Raw genomic sequence first — 25,694 nt, 5'->3', positions numbered from 1 at the left:
ATTTTTTGTGCTATATATATTTTGTGAGCGACCACAGAGTGCAAAATATGTTTGTCAGATGACATTTTTGGTTGGTTGATTCTTCTACATTTTTTTGTTTAAAAAGAAAAAAAAAAAAAAAAAAAAAAATCGCAATTAGCGATTATTGATTGGTTTGCGCAAAAGTTATAGCGTTTACAAACTAGGGGATAGTTTTATAGCATTTTTATTAATTTTTTTTTTTTTTTACTAGTAATGGTGGCGAGCGACGATTTTTATTGTGACTGCAACATTATGGCGGACACATCGGACATTTTTGGGACCATTGTCATTTATACAGCAATCAGTACTATTTAAATGCACCGATTCATGTGTAAATGACACTGGCAGTGAAGGCGTTAACCACTAGGGGGCAGTGTAGGGGTTGTGTGACGTTATGTGTTTTTTTTTTTTTATTGTATGGGGCGTGACCTGGCATGTTATATCACTGATAGTCTTTCCCTCTAAAAGGGAACAAACGATCGGTGACAGCCACACTAGGAAGCATGGGGAGAGGTTTGTTTACACAGACCTCTCCTCGTCCTTCAGCTCTGTGACCCGATCGCGGGACACCAGTGGCGATCGGGTCCGCTGGTCCCGCAGCCACGGAGCTAAGGCAGCACGCTCCCAACCCACGGCTGGGCACTTAAAGAATCACCAACAGGTACGCGATTGTGCCCAGCCGTGCCATTCTGCTGACGTATATCGGCGTGAGGTGGTCCTTAAGCAGTTAAAGTACATACATTTAAAAAAAAAAAGGCTTTATAAATAACTTCACTATGCTGATAGTTCCAGTGAAGAAGAGGCGTCTAGTAAAAAGGAAGGTAGGTAGGTTACCATCTTTTTTTAACACATATCTTTTTTGTTTTTTTAGTAATTTTTGTACGCTATTACATAAGAATATATTTATTTTACAAACATTTAATACATGGTATCTCCACAGAAATATTTTTACAGAGCATTATGAGTTTTTCTAAAAAGGGATCACAGCAGAGGTTTGCTTTCAGACTGTCTCTTTCTAATAGAATCTTTATGTTGCCAAATGAATACAGCAAAGGGAGGGAAGTGGAACACCTAATATTTAGTTGTCTCTATAAATTTTGACATTGAACTCTATAAACAGACTTCTATTTTATTTGGATGGTTAAGAATAGCCTGGCAAACATGGAAAGAGGCCCAGAGCTCCATTAGTTGACTATAAATGTAAATATTTACAATAAAAATATGCCTTCAACGCTATCGCTATAGTGTAACTATGACATGGTTTGGCCTTGATCGAAAATGTAAATAAAAAGGGCATTCTATTCAAAAGAATCATACAGTCACTGCCCACATTAAGGCCCTGTTCACATCTGAGTGATGTCTAGCAATGCTCCAGCGTCGTGTTTCTGTGACACATTTTAAATGAGCCAGTCTCTGTTCCAAAAACACGCCAAAGAAGCTGATGTGCCAAATTTTGTGAAGCACGTTTGGCGCTGTGAGTTTTGTGGCAGGGCAAAAATCACACTGCATTTGGGGTGTCATTAGGAAATAATGGCACTGCAGACGTGTCCTGTATTTTGCTGCAATTCTGCCTGCTATACCAGTACACTCAAGTGTGTGAACGGGGCCTAAGACTGTTCACAGATCCTTGAAAACAGGCTGACCTGCTGTGGGAAAAAAAAAATTATTTCCAGTTAACACAGCAGTTCTTCAATATGCAGATTAATAAACAAGAAAAAACACTTTTTAGCTTTTACAAAGCAAGAACGAAACATATGGTAATTTCTTTGTGGTCTAGAAAACCACAAAAGATAAAACAAAGAAAATCACCTTCTGAGAATCTTTTCCTAAAGTCACGAGTTATAATTTCCAATATACTGTTAGGTTAAACGGTTATGAAAAGATGTATTATTCTAGGAAATGTTTATCAAAATAATTGAATGAAAAGTGGTTTATACCGTTAACAAAATAAAAGTCCAGCAAAATTCTCTGCATCTGATGTAGACCGATGATCGTACTTGGTTGTGTTGTTTAGATTGTGGCTAGAGCAGATCACTAGAACAAATAAACATGGCTATCATTTGATCGATTAGTCCACAGAAAAGTCTTTTTTCTTTTAACACAATAATCCCTCTTTGGCCGATAATCTTTGCCGGTGAATAACATCCTGCTGCAGTTCTTGTTCGATTGGATGCCATAGCTTCATGAGTATCCTCTCCATGTTCAGTGCATATACAGTGTGTGAAGGGATAACTTCTCTGTGAATCTGTAGAATAAAGTTTCAAATTTACCATCAGTGATGTTAAATACAGCACCTTCTATTCCAAGTGCTGCGAAAAATGCATTCCCATTATACATTAGAAGGCAAAGTCAAGCTGGCCATACATGTGGCAAAGTTCAGTTAATTTCAACCACTTTGGAGCTACCAGGAATCACAAGTATCGTTGCAAGTAATCGCCAAAAATGAAGCAATCTACCACCCAAAAATTTGACTGACCACCCAAATTTGGTTGATTGTGAAGTTTAAACATAGCAAAAAATTGACGGCTTCAATACAGTTTATTAAATATGGAATAGAATTGGAAATAAATTAGAAACAAATCTTGCAATTTGGTTAAAACTGATTTTAGAACTGCTCTTTCTACTGCATTAGACCAAGACAATTTCATTCATCTCCTTGCAGAGGAGGAAGGCCATACATGATTCAACCCAGCAGGCTGAAAAAAAAAAAAAAAAAAAAAAAAAAGAAGAATGGTTTCAGCCAGCGGGAAAATTTGTATACAACCAACTAGCCCATACAGGGTTTGAAATTCAGCCGATCCCTGTTGATCCAGACAAATTTTGAGCCATGTATGGCCGGTTCTAGATTGCTTTGCAATTTGGACAGTAAAGAGGAATTGAAAGTTCAGTCAATCCACATGTATGGTCAGTTTTAGATAAAAGTCCAGACGCAGTGTTTCGCAAAGCTATGATGTATCATTTTTCTCTATATAAACATTTTACACAAGTCTTTCACAACCTGTTTAACTGAGGGGAACCATTGAAATAATTTCTGGACTCAGGGAACCCTGATGACCCCTAATGACCACTTTAAACCACCCAAAAAAAAGAAAAAAGAAAAAAAGAAAAGGTATTTAGCATTATACATTTTTGGAAAACACACACAACACACTGTACTGAACAGGGACCTAAAACAGAGAATCAAAGTAATTAATACATGTGACTTTACAACCATTTTAACTACAACTTCCTGTAGATTAATGATGGCCAGTGAGAAGAATTCTCCCTTACAGATATCTAAAAAGATTTATGTCAGATAGAAATTACTTATTCCTTAGCACCCTCTAGAAGCCTTTGGAGGAACGTTATAGGGTTCCATAGAACCCCGATTGAGAAAGGCAGGTTTAAATGCTTGATGCATAAACCTGCACAGGAAATGTTTCCATCCTTGAGAAATTCTTGCAGAAAACCTGACAGAAAAAGATCACAATAGAGTGGAAGACATTATAAAATGTAAATGTGGTACAGATGCTAAAATGGGACCCTACAGAATAAACCAAACGGTTCTCGTAAAAAGACAGATGACAAAAACACTTGTCTCGTTCTGATTACCAATTTACCAAAAAGATTGGCCATACAAATGAACCTGTAAATGCCACCACTTCAAGGGTTTGCACGATATAAGCTTTTGGAACATCTAGACATGAACGCTTTAATGATTATGCTGACTTTAAATCTGCAGCTAAACCATTTTCAGTGGTAAGAGATTAGAACTTCTGCCAGGAATTGAACAATGCCTGAAGGCCAAGATGGAGGAACCAGCCTTCACGTCCTGCCACAATTACAAATTTTTCAACGAGAATATATATACACACACATACATATATACATACACACATATACACATATATACACACACATACTGGTGTTAACCCCTTCCCTGCCAGTGACATATATACAGTAATCAGTGGCTATTTTTAGCTCTGATCACTGTAAAAATATCAATGTTCCAAAAGTGTCAAAAGTGTCCGATTTGTCTGCCACAATCTCAATAAAAATTGCTGATCACCGCCATTACTAGTAAAAAAAAAAAAATCAAAAATAAATAAAAAGCCATAAATCTATTCCCTATTTTGTAGACGCTATAACTTTTGCGCAAACCACTCAATATACGCTTATTGCGATTTTTTTTTTTACCAAAAATATGTAGACTATATTGGCCTAAACTGATGAAGCAATTCGTTTATTTTTTTTTAAATATGGGATTTATCATAGGAAAAAGTAAAAAATTGTGTTTTTTTTTCTAAAATTGTCGATCTTCTTTTGTTTTATAGCACCAAAAAAAAAAAAAAAAAAAAAAAGAATAACAGAGGTGATCAAATGCCACCAAAAGGAAAGCTCTATTTGAGGGGGAAAAAATGATGTAAACATTGTTTGGGGTACAACATCGCAATTGTCACTTAAAGCGTCGCAGTGCCGCATTGCAAAAAATGGCCCATCAGGAAGGGGGGTAAATTCTTCTGGGGCTGAAGTGGTTAAGGCCTGTGGTCTCCGAACTGCAGGTACCAGATGTGGCCCTTTGTTTACCTTTATCTGGCCCTTGGGGCACGGTTCCTTTCACTGACACCAACAATGGGGCACTATTCCTCCCAACCAACATCAATGGCAGGGCACTATTCTTCCCACTGTTACCAATGATGGGGCACTATTCCTTTCCCTGATACCAATTATGGAGCACTATTACTCCCACTGACAACAATGGCACTATTCCTCCTACTGATACCAATGAAAGGGAACAGTTTTCCCACAGATACCAATGATGCACTACTATTCCTCCCACTGACACCAAGAGTGGGGCAGTATTCCTCCCACTGATGCCAATGATGGGGCTCTATTCCTCCACTGACACCAATGATTGGGGCATGGTTTTGTTCCCATTGACGCTGGAGCATTTTCCCTCACACTGGTCACAGTCCAGCCCCCTCAGACTCCGAAGGACAGTAAACTGGCCCTCTGTTTAGAAAGTTTGGGGTCCCCTGTTAAAGGCCATAAAAATACAGCATTGATAAACAATACTGGCTTTTTTCAACCATGCGCATAAGCCCCAAGCAGGGTTTCCCCTGCTCCCTGTTGGATTATTTTGAAACATGCAAAAGTGGGTGGGAAAAAACCCAGGGAAATCTCATTTTTGCATGTAGTCAAAATACAAAAAGCCTTACTAGCCATCTATAGCCAGCATATCATTTGTGGGTGGACAAACCCAAAGTACACTTGGTATGACAGATATATGGGGGTGGCAGTTGCTGGATTTCTTTTGAAAATGCAAGTTGTCTGTCACTGGCTTCAGTACTTCTGTCTTTAACTATCTCTAATCTAAACATATTCTGAAAGAAGTCAAATTTCTTATCTGTGTGCTTGATCCAGGTCAATGACTCAAAACACTGAAGCCAAAGCATTTGCATAACAGACAGCACTCCAGAAGAAGGATCAGCAATGGCAGCCTAGATATTGCTCTCAGAAAAGGTTTTTACTTTAATCCTCATATATAAAACATGCATGATACAGAAACCTTCTACGTAGCAAATATATGTTATCATGGTTTAAAATTTAGAGGTAAAAGTGTCGTTTTTTGACATGCATTGTTACACACTCAGAGACAACTGACATTACCTTTAAGGCTTCTAAAAGGTCATACATATTAACTGGTGGCAAGCTGGGAGGCAAGTTGTCTCCAGAACAGGCTAGTAAGAGGGCAGCTTGTTGCTCAGCATCATCAGGATGAACATGAGTTCCAGGGTTCTGGTTTCCAGGAGAAGTGGAGAATGCTGGGGGACTAAATATAAAGAGAAAATGAAAAACAAAAATCAATCAAAAATCGATAAAATCAATCAAATCAATAAACAATACCCATATTTAATCAGTTATCTGGTGGAAGTCAAGGAGCAGACACAAAGCAGCAAATTTTTTATTTCCCTTGGTATTGTCACATGGATGCACACAGCCCAGCTTGGGATCGAGCACGCACATGTGCCCCCATAGCAAGCAAGGCAGACACACAAGAGGAGGAGCCAAGATCGCCAACAAGGTAAATCAGACGAGGAGAACACATTTTGATTTTTTTTCAAAGCATTTGGTTATATCTGTTCAAAATGTGCAAAGTAAAAAAAATCAAATAAAAAAAAAAAGTGAACTGACAGTCCAGAGGATGTACAGGAAGTTATATTAGTAAGACTACCTGCTATCTACAGGGACTACAAAACTCCTCCCCAAGTTATGGGGAAGGGGAGGTGTTATATAGTCCTAACACACCTCCACCTAGATACAGTATGGTTGTTAACCTAGAACAAGTGTATTCCTGGCAGTAGCATCAGGTCAAAGTACAAAAAAAAAAAGAAGAAAAAAAAAGTGTGAAAAAAAAACAAATGCAGCCACCACATCTAAAGGAAAAGTAGACTGCAATACATGCAATCTTTGTTCTTTGGTTTAGATCTGCTTTAATGCCCGGTAAACACAATGAGATTATCGGACGAATGGTCATCCGTTTGTCTTTTTTGCTAATCTCATATCGAAAATAAGTAATAAAGCCAGGTCTTGTCTCTGCCCCCAGTCTATGACTGGACAGTGAAAAAACATCAGCAGAACAAAGGGTTTGTCACTCTGCCACTATGCTCTCTCCTCCTGTCAGCATATTGCCTTGTTGCATATGAGCACTCCAGCACAACCGATTGGCTCCTTTTGCTGCCCATCTCTGTTTTAGGCTGAGTGTGGCTATACAGTGTCTCCAAGAGGTTGATACCAAGTATAATTAAAATATTATACTATACTAGATTCATGTAATAATGCATCTAATGATGTTACAATTAATACAGAGCCGTAATATTGTATGCACTTTATATATGTCTGGGGTTCAGCTTTAAAGTGTAACTAAAGGCAAAAAAATGTTTTCCTATTTTGGACAGACTAAGGGAGTGTTATAACCCCTGTCAAGTTGTTTGTTTGTTTTTTGCTATCTTTGTCCTATAGGGGAGATTTCCCTCCACTTCCTGTCCCAAAGCTAAAACAGGACAGGAAGTGAGAGGATACCCATACAAAGTAAGGGAATTCCAGAGTGTCACCAAGAACACCAGAGCTAGCATCCACATTGGAGGATTTCCTCTCTATTACTGTTCTGGTGACAACACAAAATGTTAGTTTTTCTTATAAAGTTTTGCCTTCAATTACGCTAAAAGGTATTATTTTTTTTTTTACATCCGATATTATTCATTTATGAAAAGCCCAGCAAGTGAAGAACGGAGTAGGTTTAGCACTACGATGGTGGCGACAACAGCAACAGGAGAAAGCTGGCCTTATAACAGGAAGGCAGTTACAATTAATTTTTCTTTACAACGCAATAAATAAATACATACATGTCTTAATAGCAAACCTTTCATCAATCTTCCTAAAAAAAAAAAAAAAGATTCATTCCCCGTTTGATATGCCGATGTTTATCTTAAAAGCAGAGCTCCACCCATAAAAGGGAAACCCCCGCTTGTCTGCCTCTTCCTCCCTTCTGCTGCCACATTTAGCACCTTTTGGGGGGTGGGGGGCAGGGGGGGGGGGACTCGGCCGGAAGTTTGCCCCCCGCAGCCAGCCCATAAACAGCAGTAGGAACTGGCCATGAAGCCACAAGGCTGCACTTCCGGTTTCCACTAGAGGGGATGGTGGCAGCAGCATGCGATAGCTGAAAATCAGCATGGGCGAAGACCCTGCGGAATTTCGGGACAGTCATAATATTTAAAGTCAGCAGCTACAATATTTAATTTTTTTTTTGCATGAGCCTGGAGCTACTCTAAGTAATTCCAGAATCACCAACACAAATATACAGAAATAAGGAATTCTGGCACTTTTCTGACCCTCATTTATAGCATGCTTGTTCCAGGATGTTACCCAGAAATATTGAAGCCAGACACAGGACAGCTATAGACCACCTGTGTTTTTAGAATGAGGATAGCAATGGCTTCTCCTATATTTTTCTTGTGACAGGTTTACTATAAAAAATTTGACTTTTTAGCCTCAAAATGATTATTGTTGAGCAGGCCTATTTATGAAAATGTTTCTTTGTCCTTTAATTTGGAGACGCTGCAAATCAAGTCAAATTCAAATTCTTTTATTGGTTACAATAAAAAAAAAAAAGCAGTTAATTATTTCGTAATGAATACAGGGCTGCATTCATTTCTATATATACACACATGCCTGGATTTCAGCTTTTACCACTTCAGCCCCAGAAGAATTTACCCCCTTCCTGACCAGAACACTTTTTGCGATTCGGCAATGCGTTACTTTAACTGACAATTGTGCATTTGTGCAAAGTTGTACCCAAACAAAATTTACGTAATTTTTTTCCCCACAAATAGAGCTTTCTTTTGGTGGTATTTGATCGCCTCTGCGGTTATTTTTTGCGCTATAAACAAAAAAAGAGCAACAATTTTGGAGGAAAAAATAAATAAAAACACGCATTATTTTGTACTCTTTGCTATAATAAATATACAATTTTTTTTAAAAAAACTATTTTTTCTCAGTTTAGGCTGATATGTATTCTTCTACATATTTTTGTTAAAAAAAAAAAATTATCACAATACGCGTATATTGGTTTGCACAAAAGTTATAGCATCTACAAAATAGGGGATAGATTTATAGCATTTTTAATTAATTAATTTATTTATTTTACTAGTAATGGTGGCGATCTGCGATTCTTATCATGACTGCAACATTATGGCGGACACATCGGACATCTTTGACACATTTTTGGGACCATTGGCATTAATACAGTGCTAAAAACATGCACCGATTACTGTAAAAAATGTCACCGACAGTGAAGGGGTTAACACTAGGGGGCGATCTAGGGGTTAACTGTGTTCCCTGGGAGGCGACTGACTAGAGGAAGTGACGGATTGTGGTTCCTTGCTAATAGGAACACAAAATCTGTCACTCCTGTCAGAACAGAACAGAAAAGTGTGTGTGTGTGTGTGTGTGTGTGTGTGTGTGTGTGTGTGTGTGTGTGTGTGTGTGTGTGTGTGTGTGTGTGTGTGTGTGTGTGTGTGTGTGTGTGTGTGTGTGTGTTTTTACACACACTCGTGACTCGTCCCTGTTCTGTGTCTCTTGGTCACTATCGCGCGTGGCCGGCGGTCATCGCAACTGTTGGCCATGAGCATCGGCACCCCAGCGGGCACACGCCTGCTATCCCGACCCCATGAACCGACGTATAACTACGCCGGCTCGCTCAGGGGAACCAACCTGCTGCATTATAACTGTGGTTGGTCGGGAAGCAGTTAAGTTAATTATATTACATCTGATATTAGCTATTTCTGGAAAGCCCAGAAAGTGAATAAAGCAAGTTCAAGATTACAACTAAAGAGCGTGGCCACCTGTTTTCTGAAGGAAATTACAATGAATTGGTCTTTACACTACAATAAGTAAAAGCAGTCTTTATAGGAAACTTCCATCAATCTGTAGGCTGGTGTTTCTAACCCGCTTCTTAAAAAGATCAGTTCCCCAAGTGTAATGCTGAGTCCTGAACATAAAGCAACTGTCATGCAGCAGCAGCACTGTTGGGATTGGATAACATTAATTCATCTATCTCTAAAACTGGAACAGCTGCTCCTGCAACCTGAATGTTGCAAATTAATCTCAAGATATTATTAAACTTTACTTCATACTAATCTGATCATAGAGCCTCCAAAAATTGCTCAATGGGAAAAAGGAAAAAAAAAAAACACCACAAGCACTCGGTCAATACAAAATTAACGTCTGAATAAAGAGGCTGCTCAAGTACGTACGATAAGATTTGGTCTAGACCAGAAAACAGATATATAGATGAATATATAGACAGAGTCGAGCGGCAACAATTGTTTATTAACCACTTCAATACCAGGCACTTTCACCCCCTTCCTGCCCAGGCCAATTTTCAGCTTTTAACACTGTCGCACTTTGAATGACAATTGCACGGTCATGTATCATTGTTTCCATATAGAATTTTAAGCATTTTTTTTTTTGAGACAGAAGGAGCGGTCTTTTGGTGGCATTTAATCACCACTGGATTTTCTATTTTTTGCTGAACAAATTAAAAGCCGAAAGCTTTGAGATGCAGAGGTGTTTTTTTACTTTAATGCATTTAATGCATTATGGTAAAAAAACAGGAGGTTTTACAACCACTTTAATAATTAAAGACCTAGACTGTTGGAACCTAGAATGGAGTGCATAAATACAGATTTATAGAGGCCAGCAGGGCTGCAAAGTCTTCAGGCTGCCATTATGCCCAATGTGCTGTTCAAATGTTCATATTAACAGCAAAATTGTGTGAAAATATATAAGTGATGGAAACCTAAAAGCAGTTAAACACTCGGAAAGATTGGTTTAGAACAGGGATATGCAATTAGTGGACCTCCAGCTGTTGCAAAACTACAAGTCCCATCATGCCTCTGCCTCTGGGTGTCTTGCTATGCCTCATGGGACTTGTAGTTCTGCAACAGCTGGAGGTCCGCTAATTGCATATCCCTGGTTTAGATGGAGTGAAAACTCTAAGATCATGGCTATAACATGCCACTTTTACTGAAAAGCCATAAAATTTAAATTCAGAAGATTTGGCACTTTTATAGACAGACACTCGGTATAAGTGGCGTTTTATTGGAATGGTACTGGAGTACTGACCACTTTTTTTCCCCAAGTCATGAGTTCAAGGGAAATTGAGGACAGCAGAAACACTAGTTGGCAGGTCAAAAATTAAACTAGTTGTAAAGGCTCAAGGAAGAAACCTTCCGTGTTCAGCAGCGATCCCGATCCAGTGATGTGCACGAGTGCCTCAACGCTCCCGGGTCTCCCCATCCTCATTGGCTGAGAAAGCAGCAGTAGCCAGTGGCTCTCGTTACTATCAGTCAATCAGAGCCTCACTTCCTTCCTTTCTCTCACTTTCAGTGACAGCAAGCAATATTTGACCTCTCATTATCAGCATGGTACACTTATGGTGGGCTTTGGTGCCTACACTTAGTGTATCTGCTACTTGTCTTACTGATTTGGTGGTTAGTCTCTTCACTTTTTCAGTTGTATTGTTTACACAACCTTTTTTTCATTGATTGGTTTAAGATTCTTTTTTCTGCGTCCAAGTACTATTTCAGTAGTACCATCCACTTTGTTTGTTCTCCACCACTCTGGAGCTATCACTTCACCTCTGTATATATTATCCCAGTTGGCCCTAGATATACTTAATAACCTAATATACATTCTCTTCTTTATAGTGATAATTCTGGGTGATATTATTGGATCATTGCCATGTACATCCAATTGTAGCCGATTTGCAAGTATTAAGTCCTCCATGGTGGCCCCAGAGGCTCGAACTTAAATACAATGAAAAAGGAAAAATGTTGGTCTAGGCGACTTTGAATGAGGCTAACCACTAGAAAAATCATTAATATACACAAGTCATTTTATTGCATAACAAGTATAAAAAAACAATTTTACAGACATGATGGAATGTGGGTAAAAACATTTCATTGCATAACCATGTTATACATCATAGTAACATAGAACTATGCAAGTATTAATAACATTTTCATGATAAAACCACACAGCGAAATACATAATAAAATTACATAACAATTCGAAAATTTCTGGGCATCCTATAACTCTGCGCATTTCATGGATTGATCTCCACTTACACAGGAGTAGATGCAGAAACGAAAGACTAAGGGCGATATATGTAAAAAAAAAAAAAAAAAAGAAGAATTGAAATTGTATATGTAATGGGCATATTCGAGAAGGAAGATAATGTAGGGTCAAAACCCTTATACCCACCAACCACCCAGAGAGGGGATGAGGAGGGAGGTCCAGACCAGTGGTGCATCGTAGCCCCCCAAGACAAAGGAGCCCAAGCATCCTGGCACCCTTGCCTCCGACTTGGGGTGTGATTAGTGTACCATGAGCATCTCATGTTCCCATTTGCGTCACTGGTGGACCCGGAAGACCTCTATTTCCACCAAGGATCTGCACTTGTAAGATTCTGTGGTATTATCCTCTCACTATTTTTTCTGTTCTTATGAACTTTTGTCTTGGGTTTGGTTTCACTTTTCTTTTAATCAATTACTTTGTTACCTACGGGGATTGTTTATTTTTATTATTCTTTCACAGATGATCACGAGCCAACATGCCATCACTACATATATCCCTTGGGGTTCACTTGGACATGGATGCCTGGTCCGCCTTTCCCTTCCCCTCCTTTTTGTGAGGTTAACCTGGGTTCTGCCACCTCAACCCTTGGGACAGATGTTTCCTGATGCCCCCCACATGCTGGGCTGCTAGAATTCCCTTTCCCCTTCCCATTGAGAAGACATGTAAGTACTAGGGCTTTGCCCCTACAATATCTTTCTTCTGGAACATGCCCATTACATATACAATTTCAAAATTATTTTATAGATCGCCCTTAGACTCTATTTTCTGCATCTACTCCTGAGAATGTGGAGATCAATCTATGAAACACATAGTTATAGGATGCCCATACATTTTTGGACCGTTATGTCATTTTGTTATGTATTTCGCTGTGTGGTTTTATCATGAAAATGTTATCAATACTTACATAGTTTCATGGTACTATGACGATTAGTTAACATGGTTGAGCTCAATGAAATGTTTTTACCCACATTCCAACATGTCTGTAAAATTGTTTTTTATACTCGTTATCATGCAATTAAATTACTATTATGTATATTAATGATTTTTCTAGTGGTTAGCCTCAAAGTCCCATAGACCAATGTTTTTCCTTTTTGATTTAAAATTGGGATGGATGTTTATCACGTATGGCGCCACGGACCACATCCCCTTTTTTTAAATCTAAAATACACTTTCTACTTATTGTGTCATATCTTCTACTGATATATTACTTTACAGACATGTATTGTTAATTGCATTTACTCATTTACTCCTGAGGAAGCATTGACTCACAAAACGTGTCAGGTTTTTAAGATGTACTCTTTCATCCACACTTATTTTGATCTATTGAACTTTTTTTTTTATATACATATATGATGGAATTACTACAAATCAGTGTTATATTCAACTATCTGCACTTCATGTGACAAGATTTTAATTTATCAAATAAATTAAAATAAATAAATCAGGTTTACTAAAAAAAGACCCAGCTGTCATGGTGCATGTTGGCAGAGGCAGATGGAGTGTCCTAAAGAACGATTTTAGGGACCTAGGAGCTAAATTGAGGAAAAGGGGCCTCTAAGGTAGTATTCTCAGGAATACTACCAGTACATTGAGCCACACCAGAAAGGCAGAGGGAGATTAGGGAAGTAAACAAGTGGCTGAAGAGCTGGTGTAGTAAGGAGGGGTTTGGGTTCCTGCAGGACAGGGCAGACTTCTCAGTCGATAACCAGTACTGTACAGACTGCACCTAAATTAGGAGGGTCCAGATAAGCTTGGGAATGAAGATGGCCAAAAAATCTGAGGGGTTTTTAAACTAGGTGATGGGGGGTAGAGGTAGAGATAGGTAGAGCTAGTCAACGCAGCGCGGAACATTCCAGAGGGTAGTATTGGGGGCATTAGTGGTAGGTTGACCAAAGCGTAGCGAGTCCTAGTTGCAATCTCGGAACACCTAATAAGAGGATAATTTGGGACCGGTCTAAACTGCATGGCATGTTCACCAATGCTAGGAGCCTGGCGGACAAGATGGGTGAGATACTGTTGTACGCGGAGGATTAGGATTTTGTGGGAATTTCAGAGACCTGGTTCAACAGCTTTCATGATTGGCTGGCAAACATTCAAGGGTATACGCAAGGATAGAGGGGGTAAAAAAGGGGGAGGGGTATGCCTATATTTCAAGAATAATGTGCAAGTGACTGTGAGAGATGACATCACTAAGGGAGCTAGGGAGGAAGTGTAATCCTTATGGGTAGAGCTCCAAAAGGGATGAAGCCAAGGGGAAAATAATACTGAGAAGTATGCTATAGGCCCCCTAACCTGAGGTTCCCAGGGTTCTGTGCTGGGACCAATCCTGTTTAATTTGTTCATAAATGACCTGGAGGATGGGGAAAACAGTTCAATGTCTGTATTTGTGGACGATACTAAGCTAAGCAGGGCAATAACTTCTCCGCAGGATGTGGAAACCTTGCAAAAAGATCTGAACAAATTAATGGGGTAGGCTACTACATGGCAAATGAGGTTCAATGTAGAAAAAAAATGTAAACAATGCATCTGGATGGCAAAAATATGAATGCAATCTATACACGGGGGGGGGGACCTCTGGAGGGAATATAGGATGGAAAAGGACCTGGGGGTTCTAGTAGATGATAGGCTCAGCAGTGGCATGCAATGCCAAGCGGCTGCTAACAAAGCAAACAGAATAATGCCATGCATGAAAAGGGGGATTAATTCCAGAGATAGAATGATAATTCTCCTGCTCTACAAGATTCTGGGTCGGCCACACCTAGAGTATGCTGTCTAGTTCTGGGCACCAGTCCTCAGGAAGAATGTACTGGAAATGGAGTGAGTACAAAGAAGGGCAACAAGGCTAATAAAGGGTCTGGAGGATATTAGTTATGAGGAAAGGTTGCGAGCACTGAACTTATTCTCTCTGGAGAAGAGACGCTTGAGAGGGGATATGATTTCAAAATACAAATACCATACTGGTGACCCCACAATATGGATAAAACATTTTTGCATTTTTTTTTTTTTTAATGAGGCCACTCATTAAAATTAGAAGAAAAGAGATTCAACCTTAAACTATGTAGAGGGTTGTTTACTGTAAGAGCGGCAAGGATGTGGAATTCCCTTCCACAGGCAGTGGTCTCAGCGAGGGGCATTGAAAGTTTCAAGAAACTATTAGATAAGCACCTGAACGGCCGCAACATACAGGGATATACAATGTAATACTGACATATAATCACACGGACTTTACACTAACTATATGGCTGTGTTGCACCTCATGTAAAAAATCCCAACGCATACTCTGTTTATTTTTAGTTAATCACAGCGAGAGAGCGAGGATGAAGCTGAGCCATGGTCTGTGTGTGAACAGACACACAGAGCAGCGGCTCAACCCCATAGCAAGCTGCTTGTTGTGGGGGCACTTGGCAGCAAGGAGGATGAGCTGGGAAACCTGAAAAGAGGTGGGTCAGGGCTGCTATGTGCAAAACACAGCACAGAGCAGGTGAGTATAAAATTATTTTTTATTTTTTTTAATAAGAAACACTGAGCCTTTAATATCACTTTAAAGTCAAGAAATTAAATTAGGTAAGTAAGGTTTATCCAAGTTCGAAAAGTCTATTACAACATTAATACAATGCCACTAATTTCATGGTAGCTGTCAGAACTCCATGGCATGTTCTCTATTGCAACATATGTTCTTGTAAAAATATTTTGATAAAAAAAAAAAAAAAAAAAAAAACTTGCAAAATGTTAGAATACCCCAGATAGCGAGGTGTAAATTACTATTCGTGTGCAATATTTAGGTTATTACAAAGTGAGATAATGCAATTCAATAGGATGTTACCACAGGATATTTTGAAGCCCTTGAAGTTTCCCTGCAGGGAAAAACCAATATTGTTGTTTCAAGTAAAGGGGAGATCCCTTTCTGATCTGCGATATCATGCATCAAACAGAAAGCAAAATAGCAAACACGAAGAAAAAAAAAAGACCTTGCACACAGTACAGAGATACTGGACAGCATACATTCACCTTTACACCTTAAAACATTTATGAGTGAGTCAGACTTCCTCCTTTGCTAAGCAGATGTAAAACTCACTTAACATTAGGCAAACATGTTTGTAATGTGAGAAACCAGCAAATGTTTCCAGTATACTATTACCCATCAAAAATGTGTATGGGTAACAGGGCAGCACCGGTTCCTCTAAGATCAGGGGATCGCCACACTTGGACTGGGCTGAAAGTAACACATGAATATTCCACACAAGTTGAAACCATGCAAAAGGATGGTGAAAAACATTGTACTAATTCTTCTTACTGTAAATATGTTCTTTTCTGGAAGATTTGCCAATTACCCGAATACATTTTATTTTACACTATGCATAAATGCAGTTTAGATTTTCCAAGGGATTGGCCAAGATTATGCCCTTACTTTGGTTAAAAGACAAGTCCATTTTTTTTGCTAAAAACTCCCAGCCCTCTAAATATACACAGATGGTCCAACCCCAGCAAGTGCTTACTTCTCACCGTCAGCAGCAGTCTCTCATTTTTATTGCAGCCCACATGGTAAAAATGTAGTTCTGCACAAAGCTCTTACTGTATAGCCCTGAATGAGACATTGTTCCTGCAGGATGGTACATTATATTTAAAGAGGTTGTTCAGTCTGGATAAAGTCAGAACCCCCCCCCCCGCAAAAAAAAAAACGACATGCCAAATGTGGCAGGGGAGGAAGAGGGGACATAAAGTAGAACTTCTTTTGGGTGGCGTTCCGCTTTAGGCCCCTTTCACACGGGACGGATCAGTAATGATCCGCCCCGTGATGATCCGCTCGCTCAGCGGGGATCGCTCCGTTGTCCCCGCTGAGCCGGCGGCGGACAGGGCGGTCTCTTCACACTGTGCAGGGACCGCCCTGTCAGCTCTCCGCTCTCCTCTATGGGGATCGGATGAGCACGGACCGTCTGTCCGTGTTCATCCGATCCGCTCTGCAGACGGATAGAAAAATAGGATTTTCCTCCGTCTGCAGAATCGGACAATAGCGGGTGTCTGCGGATGTTTATCCGCAGACACCCGCTATCCCATAGGAATGCACGTATGTGTGAAAGGGGCCTTAAGTCTATGGGAATTAGTCCAAAGGTGCAGGAATCCCAGCCCTAGATTTTATCAGAAGGGCTGCAGACAAGACTTGCAGAAGTATGGGGGAGGCTCAGATGCATATATTTAAAAAGCTAGTTGGGGGGTGCCCAGGAGTCTTGCCCTTTAAAAGGCATCTGCTACATTATTTTTTTAGTCATGAACATCTCAAAATAAAGAAAAATAGAGAAAAATATTTTAATCAGGAAAATATGAAATATTGCAATATCTGACTTTTATACTTGCTCATCAGAGTTTGTGGGGTATTGCCTATCCTGTCCATGTGGCCTACAATATGTAGGCCGCACACCCGTACACTCCGTAAAGGGTTTGGGGGAAAACAAGCACCTAGGGGACACTGGGTCTGACAAACTGTGTCCTCAAACATTCTCATTCACCGCGAACACTCCTCCCTTGACCTGAAAGTTTGGGTAATCAAAACAATACCAATATCCCAGCAGCCGAACACTTCAGGCACCTTTGCGCAAGAGAATCCTACTGGATATACCAAATTAGATACCCTTGCGCCGGGTGTGTGAATGAGGAACTAGAAATGAACCCTTTACTTTAACCACTTCCCAGCCGGCCAATGCATATGTATGGCCAGGTGGGCGCTCTCTCCTGAGTGGATGTTCAGGAACGTCACTCAGGAGGAGAATCGCAGACACGGCGCATCTCAGATCGGCAGGAGGGATCTGTGTTTGGCCCTCCTGATCACATGACGGCTGTGTCTAATCACAGCCGTCATGTGATGTAAACAGAGAGCCGGTTGCTAGGCGATCGGCTCTCCTCTCCTCACACATTAGTTACACTAATTACACATTAGTCAGTGAGGAGAGCAGATCGTTGCAGCTGGTTGGTGATCAGTGTGTATGAGATGTTTTTTACAGCTTTCACACACCGATCACCAGCATAGTAACACACAGTGTAAAACACAATTTCCCAAAACACACGTCCTACATAGTGAAAATGCCTGTCCCCCACATATGTCCCAGTAAAATCACATGTCCCAATTATTATCTGCACACAAGTCCGTGATCATCTACGCACATCGGTGCATGATCACTTGCGTACATCTGTCCATGATCACACAAACCAATTATTATACAGTTAACGGGATTTTTTTTTTGTACCAAAGACATGTAGCAGTATACATTTTGGCATAAATGTTTGACAAAATTCGATTTCTTTTAAAATAGAATAAAAATTTTCCACTATATCGTATTGCAAAAAATAAAAAACCAGAGTCGTGAATAAATACCACCAAAAGAAAGCTCTATTTGTGCAAACAAAATGATAAAAATTTAATTTGGGTACAGCATAGTATTACCGCGCAATTGTCATTGAAAATTGGCCTGGGAAGGAAGGGGCCAAAAGTGCACAGTATTGATGTGGTTAAATATTGGTCTAGATCAGTGGTTCTCAACTTCTGTCCTCAGGACCCACTAACGGGCCAGATTTTATGTATTACCTTGGGGAGATGCATACTAGAATACAACAATCACTGAGCAGCAAATTATATCACCTGTGATGTATTTCAGTTATGTTGAAAACCTGGCCTGTTAGTGGGTCCTGAGGACAGGAGTTGCGAACCACTGATCTAGATTAATACCATTTAACTTCTAATTCTACACCCCATTCTTTCTTGTATAAATATGTACTCTTAGGCTCCATGCACACTGGAGCTCATAAACTGCAGTTTATTGGAGTTTGGGCGTTTTTTTTTAAAAGCCCATAAACTCCACTCTGTTAGCCTATGTGTCCATGCACACATGGACGTTTTTCAGCTTTAATGAGCAGTGGAGTTTATGGGCTTTTTTCTGAACGCCAGAAATTCGCGTTCAAAGTGCCGTTTTTCACCGGCAAAAAACGTCAAACGCTGATAAATGCTTATAAACGCTCATAAACGCGCGTTAATTAGTGTTCGGCATTCTATTTTTTCAATGCATTGTGGGAGTTTGGAATGTACTGTGGGATTTTTGGAGTGTCCTCTGTGTATTTTTATTGAAGACGCCCATAAACGCTAACGCTAATAAACGCTCATAAACGCTAGCACAAAACGCTGTTAAAAGCAAGTTTTTCAACCAGCGTTTTCTCAGCAATCTGGCGTCCAGAAAAAGCTTTTTTGAGCTTTAGTGTGCATGGAGCCTTATATACACACACACACACACACGCAACATTTTTCCCTGGTATAAACATGCACTACCATATATCATATATATGTTTGCCCTATTATAAGCCTCCATTTGTTTTGGCTAACAACTTTCATCGGCAATCATTTTTAGGCATAAGGACCCTTATGGTCTTACTCATCCTCTTGATATCCTCCAATAGTAAGTACCCAATATACCTTACCCCCTTTGTCAAATTGAGGTAAGTTATTCTTTTCACTTAATTTCCCTAGTAATTCCCTGTATTCTCACTCAATTTGCCTAGTGATCCCTCCCACACCTTTCACCTTCCTAATTTCCTCCTCTTTCCCTTATCCCTCTCTGTCCACATCCATTCCATGTAACTATTTTCCACATAATTTTTATCTTCATTTTATATTCCAGTTCATCATTATCCACTTAAACCCCGGACCAATTTGTAGCCAAAAGGACCAAACCCCTTTTTGCGATTTGGCACTGCGTCACTTTAACTGATAATTGCGTGGTCATACGACTTTGTTCCCATACAAAATTGGCGTCCTTTTTTTCCCACAAATAGAGCTTTCTTTTGGTGGTATTTGATCACCTCTACGGTTTTTATTTTTTGTGCTATAAACAAAAAGAGAGCAACAATTTTGAAAAAAATGCAATATTTTTTACTTTTTGCTATAATAAATATCCCCCCCCCAAAAAAAAAAAAAAAAAAAAAATCGGCGTGGGGGTCCCCCCCAGGTCCACATCAGACCCTTGTCCGAGCACGCTACCCAGCCAGCCAGGAAAGGGGGGGGGGGACGAGCGAGCGCCCCCTCCCCCCCGAGCCGTGCCAGGCCGCGTGCCCTCAACATGGGGGGTGCCTTGGGGAAGGGGGGGGCCACGTGGCCCCCCCACCCCAAAGCACCTTGTCCCCATGTTGATGAGGACAAGGGCCTCTTCCCGACATCCCTGGCCGTTGGTTGTCGGGGTCTGCGGGCTGGGGGCTTATCGGAATCCGGGAGCCCCCTTTAATAAGGGGGCCCCCGGATACCGCCCCCCCACCCTATGTGAATGAGTATGGGGTACAATGTACCCATTCACCTGTAAAATAAAGTACAAAAAAAACACAACACACAAGATAAAATAGTTTATTGCACAGCTCCGGGGTCTTCCGTCTTCGGGGGGTCTTCTCGCCGGACTCCTCCGCTATCTTCTTCTAGCTCTTTTGCTAGCGGAGGAGCCCGGCTTTCTCCCTCGCCGCTGCCCTCTTCTTCCGACTTCAGGGGTCTTGTCCCCCTCTTCAGTTCTTCTGCCGGGCCACCGTGCCTTCTTATAGCTCTTTTACAGGCGGTGGCCCGGTCTTCTGTCGTCGCCGCCGCCTTCCGTTTTTCTTCTTCTCCTCCTTCTCCTGGAGATGTTGACTCGACGTTCTCTCCGGCCGCAATGCCAGGGACGCGCTGCGCGGGCGACTTATATAGGGACAAGGGACGGGGTCATCGGTTGATGTCACATGGTGACAGTCCCAGCATCCTCCGGGACTGTGACATTGTAAGGGGGTGGGGTCACAATGTGACATCAACCGATGACCCCGCCCCTTGTCCCTATACAAGTCGCCGCGCAGCGCGTCCCTAGCATTGCGGCCGGAGAGAACGTCGAGTCAACATCTCCAGGAGAAGAAGAACGGAAGGCGGCGGCGATGACGACAGAAGAACCGAAGAGGGGGACAAGACCCCCGAAGTCGGAGGAAGAGGGCGGCGGCGAGGAAGAAAGTCGGGCCTCTCCGCTAGCAAAAGAGCTCCGGCAAGAAAACCCCCCGAAGACGGAAGACCCCTGGAGCTGTGCAATAAACTATTTTATCTTGTGTGTTTTTTTTGTACTTTATTTTACAGGTGAATGGGTAGGGGTACATTGTACCCCATACTCATTCACATAGGGTGGGGGGCCGGTATCGGATTCCGATAAGCCCCCCGCCCGCAAACACCGACAACCAACGGCCAGGGTTGTCGGGAAGAGGCCCTTGTCCTCATCAACATGGGGACAAGGTGCTTTGGGGTGGGGGGGGCTGGTACGGCTCAGGAGGGGGGCCGCTCGCTCGTCCCCCCCTTTCCTGGCCGGCCGGGTAGCGTGCTCGGATAAGGGTCTGATGTGGACATGGGGGGGACCCCCACGCTGATTTTTTTCTGCGTTGGGGTTCCCCTTTAAGTCCATACCAGGTGGCGGGGCCAGCGACGTCTCCTTCGCGGACCCGCCTACCTGGAGACCCGCTCGAGCTGACTTTTCCCGCCCGGAGAACTGGCATACACACGGCCGGATTGTCCGCCGAAATGTGAGTCTGGCGGGAAGATTGGAGTGCAAAACTACTTTCTAAGTCCGCCGTACTTTCGGGTCAAAAAAGTATGCCGGAGGCTACACACGAGGGGATTGTCTGGCGGACTTGAGTTTGCCGGACTTTTCCACCCGATTGTTTGATCGTGTGTACGCGGCATTGGAAGCACGGGGAGAGGTTTGTTTACACAGACCTCTCCTCGTTCTTCAGCTCTGTGACCCGATCGCAGGACACCAGCAGCGATCGGGTCCGCTGGTTCCACGGCCACGGAGCTCAGGACCGGGTCGGGAGGTTGGGCACTTAAAGTGCCACATACAGTTACACGATTGTGCCCAGCCGTGCCATTCTGCCGACATATATCAGCGTGAGGCGGTCCTTAAGTGGTTATTGTTTTCATCCTTACATTTCGTTTATTTTTATCTCCACACACATATACAGTGCCTTGCGAAAGTATTCGGCCCCCTTGAACTTTTCAACCTTTTGCCACATTTCAGGCTTCAAACATAAAGATATAACATTTTTATTTTTTGTGAAGAATCACCAACAAGTGGGACACAATTGTGAAGTGGAACGAAATCTATTGGATTTTTGAAACTTTTTTTAACTAATAAAAAAAAATTAAAAGTGGGGCGTGCAAAATTATTCGGGCCCCCTTGCGTTAATAGTTTGTAGAGCCACCTTTTGCTGCAATTACAGCTGCAAGTCGCTTGGGGTATGTCTCTATCAGTTTTGCACATCGAGAGACTGAAATTCTTGCCCATTCTTCCTTGCAAAACAGCTCGAGCTCAGTGAGGTTGGATGGAGAGCATTTGTGAACAGCAGTTTTCAGCTCTTTCCACAGATTCTCGATTGGTTTCAGGTCTGGACTTTGATTTGGCCATTCTAACACCTGGATACGCTTATTTGTGAACCATTCCTTTGTAGATTTTGCTGTATGTTTGGGATCATTGTCTTGTTGGAAGATAAATCTCTGTCCCAGTTTCAGGTCTTTTGCAGACTCCAACAGGTTTTCATCCAGAATGGTCCTGTATTTGGCTGCATCCATCTTCCCCCTCAATTTTAACCATCTTCCCTGTCCCTGCTGAAGAAAAGCAGGCCCAAACCATGATGCTGCCACCACCATGTTTGACAGTGGGGATGGTGTGTTGAGGGTGATGAGCTGTGTTGCTTTTACGCCAAACATATCGTTTTGCATTGTGGGCAAAAAGTTCGATTTTGGTTTCATCTGATCAGAGCACCTTCTTCCACATGTTTGGTGCGTCTCCCAGGTGGATTGTGGCAAACTTTAGACGAGACTTTTTATGGATATCTTTGAGAAATGGCTTTCTTCTTGCCACTCTTCCATAAAGGCCAGATTTGTGCAGTGTACGACTGATTGTTCTCCTATGGACAGACTCTCCCACCTCAGCTGTAGTTCTCTGAAGTTCATCCAGAGTGATCATGGGCCTCTTGGCTGCATCTCTAATCAGTCTTCTGCTTGTCTGAGCTGAAAGTTTAGAGGGAAGGCCAGGTCTTGGTAGATTTGCAGTGGTCTGATATTCCTTCCATTTCAAAATAATCGCTTGCACAGTGCTCCTTGGGATGTTTAAAGCTTTGGAAATATTTTTGTATCCAAATCCGGCTTTAAACTTCTCCACAACAGAATTACGGACCTGCCTGGTGTGTTCCTTGGTCTTCATGATGCTCTCTGCGCTTTCAACAGAACCCTGAGACTATCACAGAGCAGGTGCATTTATACAGAGACTTGATTACACACAGGTGGATTCTATTTATCACCATCAGTCATTTAGGACAACATTGGATCATTCAGAGATCCTCGCTGAACTTCTGGAGTGAGTTTGCTGCACTGAAAATAAAGGGGCCGAATAATTTTGCACGCACCACTTTTCAGTTTTTTTATTTGCTAAAAAAGTTTAAAATATCCAATAGGATTTCGTTCCACTTCACAATTGTGTCCCACTTGTTGGTGATTCTTCACAAAAAATTTACATTTTATATCTTTATGTTTGAAGCCTGAAATGTGGCAAAAGGTTGAAAAGTTCAAGGGGGCCGAATACTTTCGCAAGGCACTGTATATACACACACATACATACATATATGTATGTGTATAGATCGCCCATAATCATTGTCTCGACACTCACTGGATTGAAACATTGTTTCCAATCATAATTGTAACACCTTGTTTCGTTAGCAACCATCCAGTACACAATAACTTATCAGAATTGCTATTAGATTACCTTGATGGAATCGAACTAGTTAATCTGACACTCCAGTGCCCCGTGATCCACCAATTACCACCTTGAAAAGTTGCCAAGGTAATGTCCGATTAGTCCTGGACACAACAGACTATATATACCCCCTCCACAGTCCCAGCCTAATGAAGGAGCACTCATTTTTGTAAATATTGTATCATATTGTTTCATGTGACAACATTGAAGAAATTACACTTTGCTACAATGTAAAGTAGTGTGTTTACAGCTTGTATAACAGCGTAAATTGGCTGACCCCTCAAAATAACTGAACACACAGCCATTAATGTCTAAACAGCTGGCAACAAAAGTGAGTACACCCCTAAGTGAAAATGTCCAAATAGGGCCCAAAGTGTCAATATTTTGTGTGGCCACCTTGGAGGAGTGATTGGGTTCATTATGTTGAAATATTGCCCTGCAGCCCAGTCTCCAAAGGGAGGGGATCATGCTCTGCTTCAGTATGTCACAGTACATGTTGACATTCATGGTTCCCTTAACAAATTGTAGCTCCCAGTGCCGGCGGCACTCATGCAGCCCCAGACCATGACACTCCCACCACCATGCTTGACTGTAGGCAAGACACACTTGTCTTTGTATTTCTTACCTTGTTGCTGCTATACACGCTTGATACCATCTGAACCCAATACATTTATCTTGGTCTCATCAGACCACAGGACCTGGTTCCAGTAATCCATGTCCTTAGTCTGCTTGTCTTCAGCAAAACTGTTTGCAGGCTTTCTTGTGCATCATCTTTAGAAGTGGCTTCCTTCTGGAAAGACAGCCATGCAGACCAATTTGATGCAGCGTGCGGTGTATGGTTTGAGCACCGACAGGCTGACCTCCCACCCCTTAAACCTCTGCAGCAATGTTGGCAGTACTCATACATCTATTACCCAAAGACAACCTCTGAATATCTTAGAAGAGGACACGTAGATCGTGCTGGACTATCAGTCACTGTTGTAGGTTATGTGGATTATGGGCAGATGGAAAGAATTGGTTTCCAGAGGTTCGCTCCCAGTTGGAGGAAAAGGTGGTGGCGAGTCCTGTTCAGGCCTGGGCTGCTATCTCGGGATACGGCCTTATAGTCAACTCCACGTAGAAGTAAAGGAGCGCCTGGTATCTTATTAAAATTTCAGCAATAGAAAGAGGCCAGGCTAAGGACTCCCCCCTTCATCAGGGATGCTAATACAAGTGGTTATGGAATGATCCTGAAATAAAGAAATCTTGCGAGCCACCACTTATAAATTAGCTATTGTATGGACAGCTGCTGGCATTGATCACGTCCCATAAATTCGTGCAAAACCAGTGTATAAGTTTAAAAAAACACGCCGTCTTTAAATAATTTTTATTTTAAGACAGCGTTGCATTTTTTAAACATATATTATGGAATGATCCTGTTGGAGGGTGCCTTTGGCACATGGATTGGACTACTAGATGTCCAAAACGCTGTCTATGAACACACAATCCGCTTTTGGACATCTAGCGGTCCGATCCATGTGCCAGAGGCACCTTCCAACAGGATCATTCCATAACCATTTGTATTAGCAGCCCCGGGGAAGTCCTTAGTCCCCCAAAACGCATTGCCCTCTTTCTATTGCTGACATTTTAATAAAAATACATTTATACCCACCTTACTGGATACCGGGCACTCCTTTACTTTTACTTCTTTCTACCCTGTGGATATGATGCCGAGCACGTGCAGCACTCAACTTCTTTGGTCATGGTGAGGCCTGTTCTGAGTGGAACCTGTCCTGTTAAACCGCTGTATGGTCTTTGCCACCATTTCAGGGTCTTGGCAAAAAATCCTATCAGGAATATGAAATATTAAGGTAAAGTATACTTTAAAGCTAGTTTAGTCAGTGTATGCTTTCCTGGTTCCTCATCCCCCCCCCCCCCAAAGTGCTAATGAAATGTTAAAATAAAACCAGTTTTTATTAGTCCTTATTTTGGACCTAGTGACATTCCAGGGTCTCGATGCTTCTCTTTGCAATGCAGTCAACTTGATACTGGTGGAAGGGTCCAGTAGGGTGCTGCACATTCCTTCCTGAAAACATGACATCCGATCTCACTACTCCTCACAAGAGCCCTCTCAGCCCTGATTGCAAGTGGTGGGACATTTCTTGAGGAGTTTTGCAGATCTCAAAATGCCTTAATGGGTGAATGTCAATCTGAAAACATGGGCATTCCTAG

General features: G+C 41.6%; 1 protein-coding gene across 1 annotated transcript in view; it reads right to left on the bottom strand.

Annotated features, from left to right (window-relative positions):
• Positions 1–908: 908 nt before the first annotated feature.
• TADA1 (transcriptional adaptor 1) overlaps positions 909–25,694 on the bottom strand; it is an 81,869-nt gene continuing 57,083 nt past the window's right edge. Inside the window, exons 7-8 of the mRNA XM_077452989.1 lie at positions 5,671–5,833; positions 909–2,266 (exon numbers count right to left, since the gene is read on the bottom strand). Of these exons, the coding sequence (XP_077309115.1) occupies positions 2,117–2,266; positions 5,671–5,833 (313 nt within the window). The 3' untranslated portion in view covers positions 909–2,116. The remainder of the gene's footprint in view (positions 2,267–5,670; positions 5,834–25,694) is intronic.

This window comes from Lithobates pipiens, unplaced genomic scaffold, assembly GCF_037356315.1.
Source record: "Lithobates pipiens isolate NorthernLeopardFrog02 unplaced genomic scaffold, aLitPip1_a1.2 Scaffold_23, whole genome shotgun sequence".
In the NCBI taxonomy this organism is placed as follows: domain Eukaryota; kingdom Metazoa; phylum Chordata; class Amphibia; order Anura; family Ranidae; genus Lithobates; species Lithobates pipiens.
Note: the sequence above shows the minus strand (reverse complement) of the source record. Positions and strands in the feature narration are given on the sequence as shown.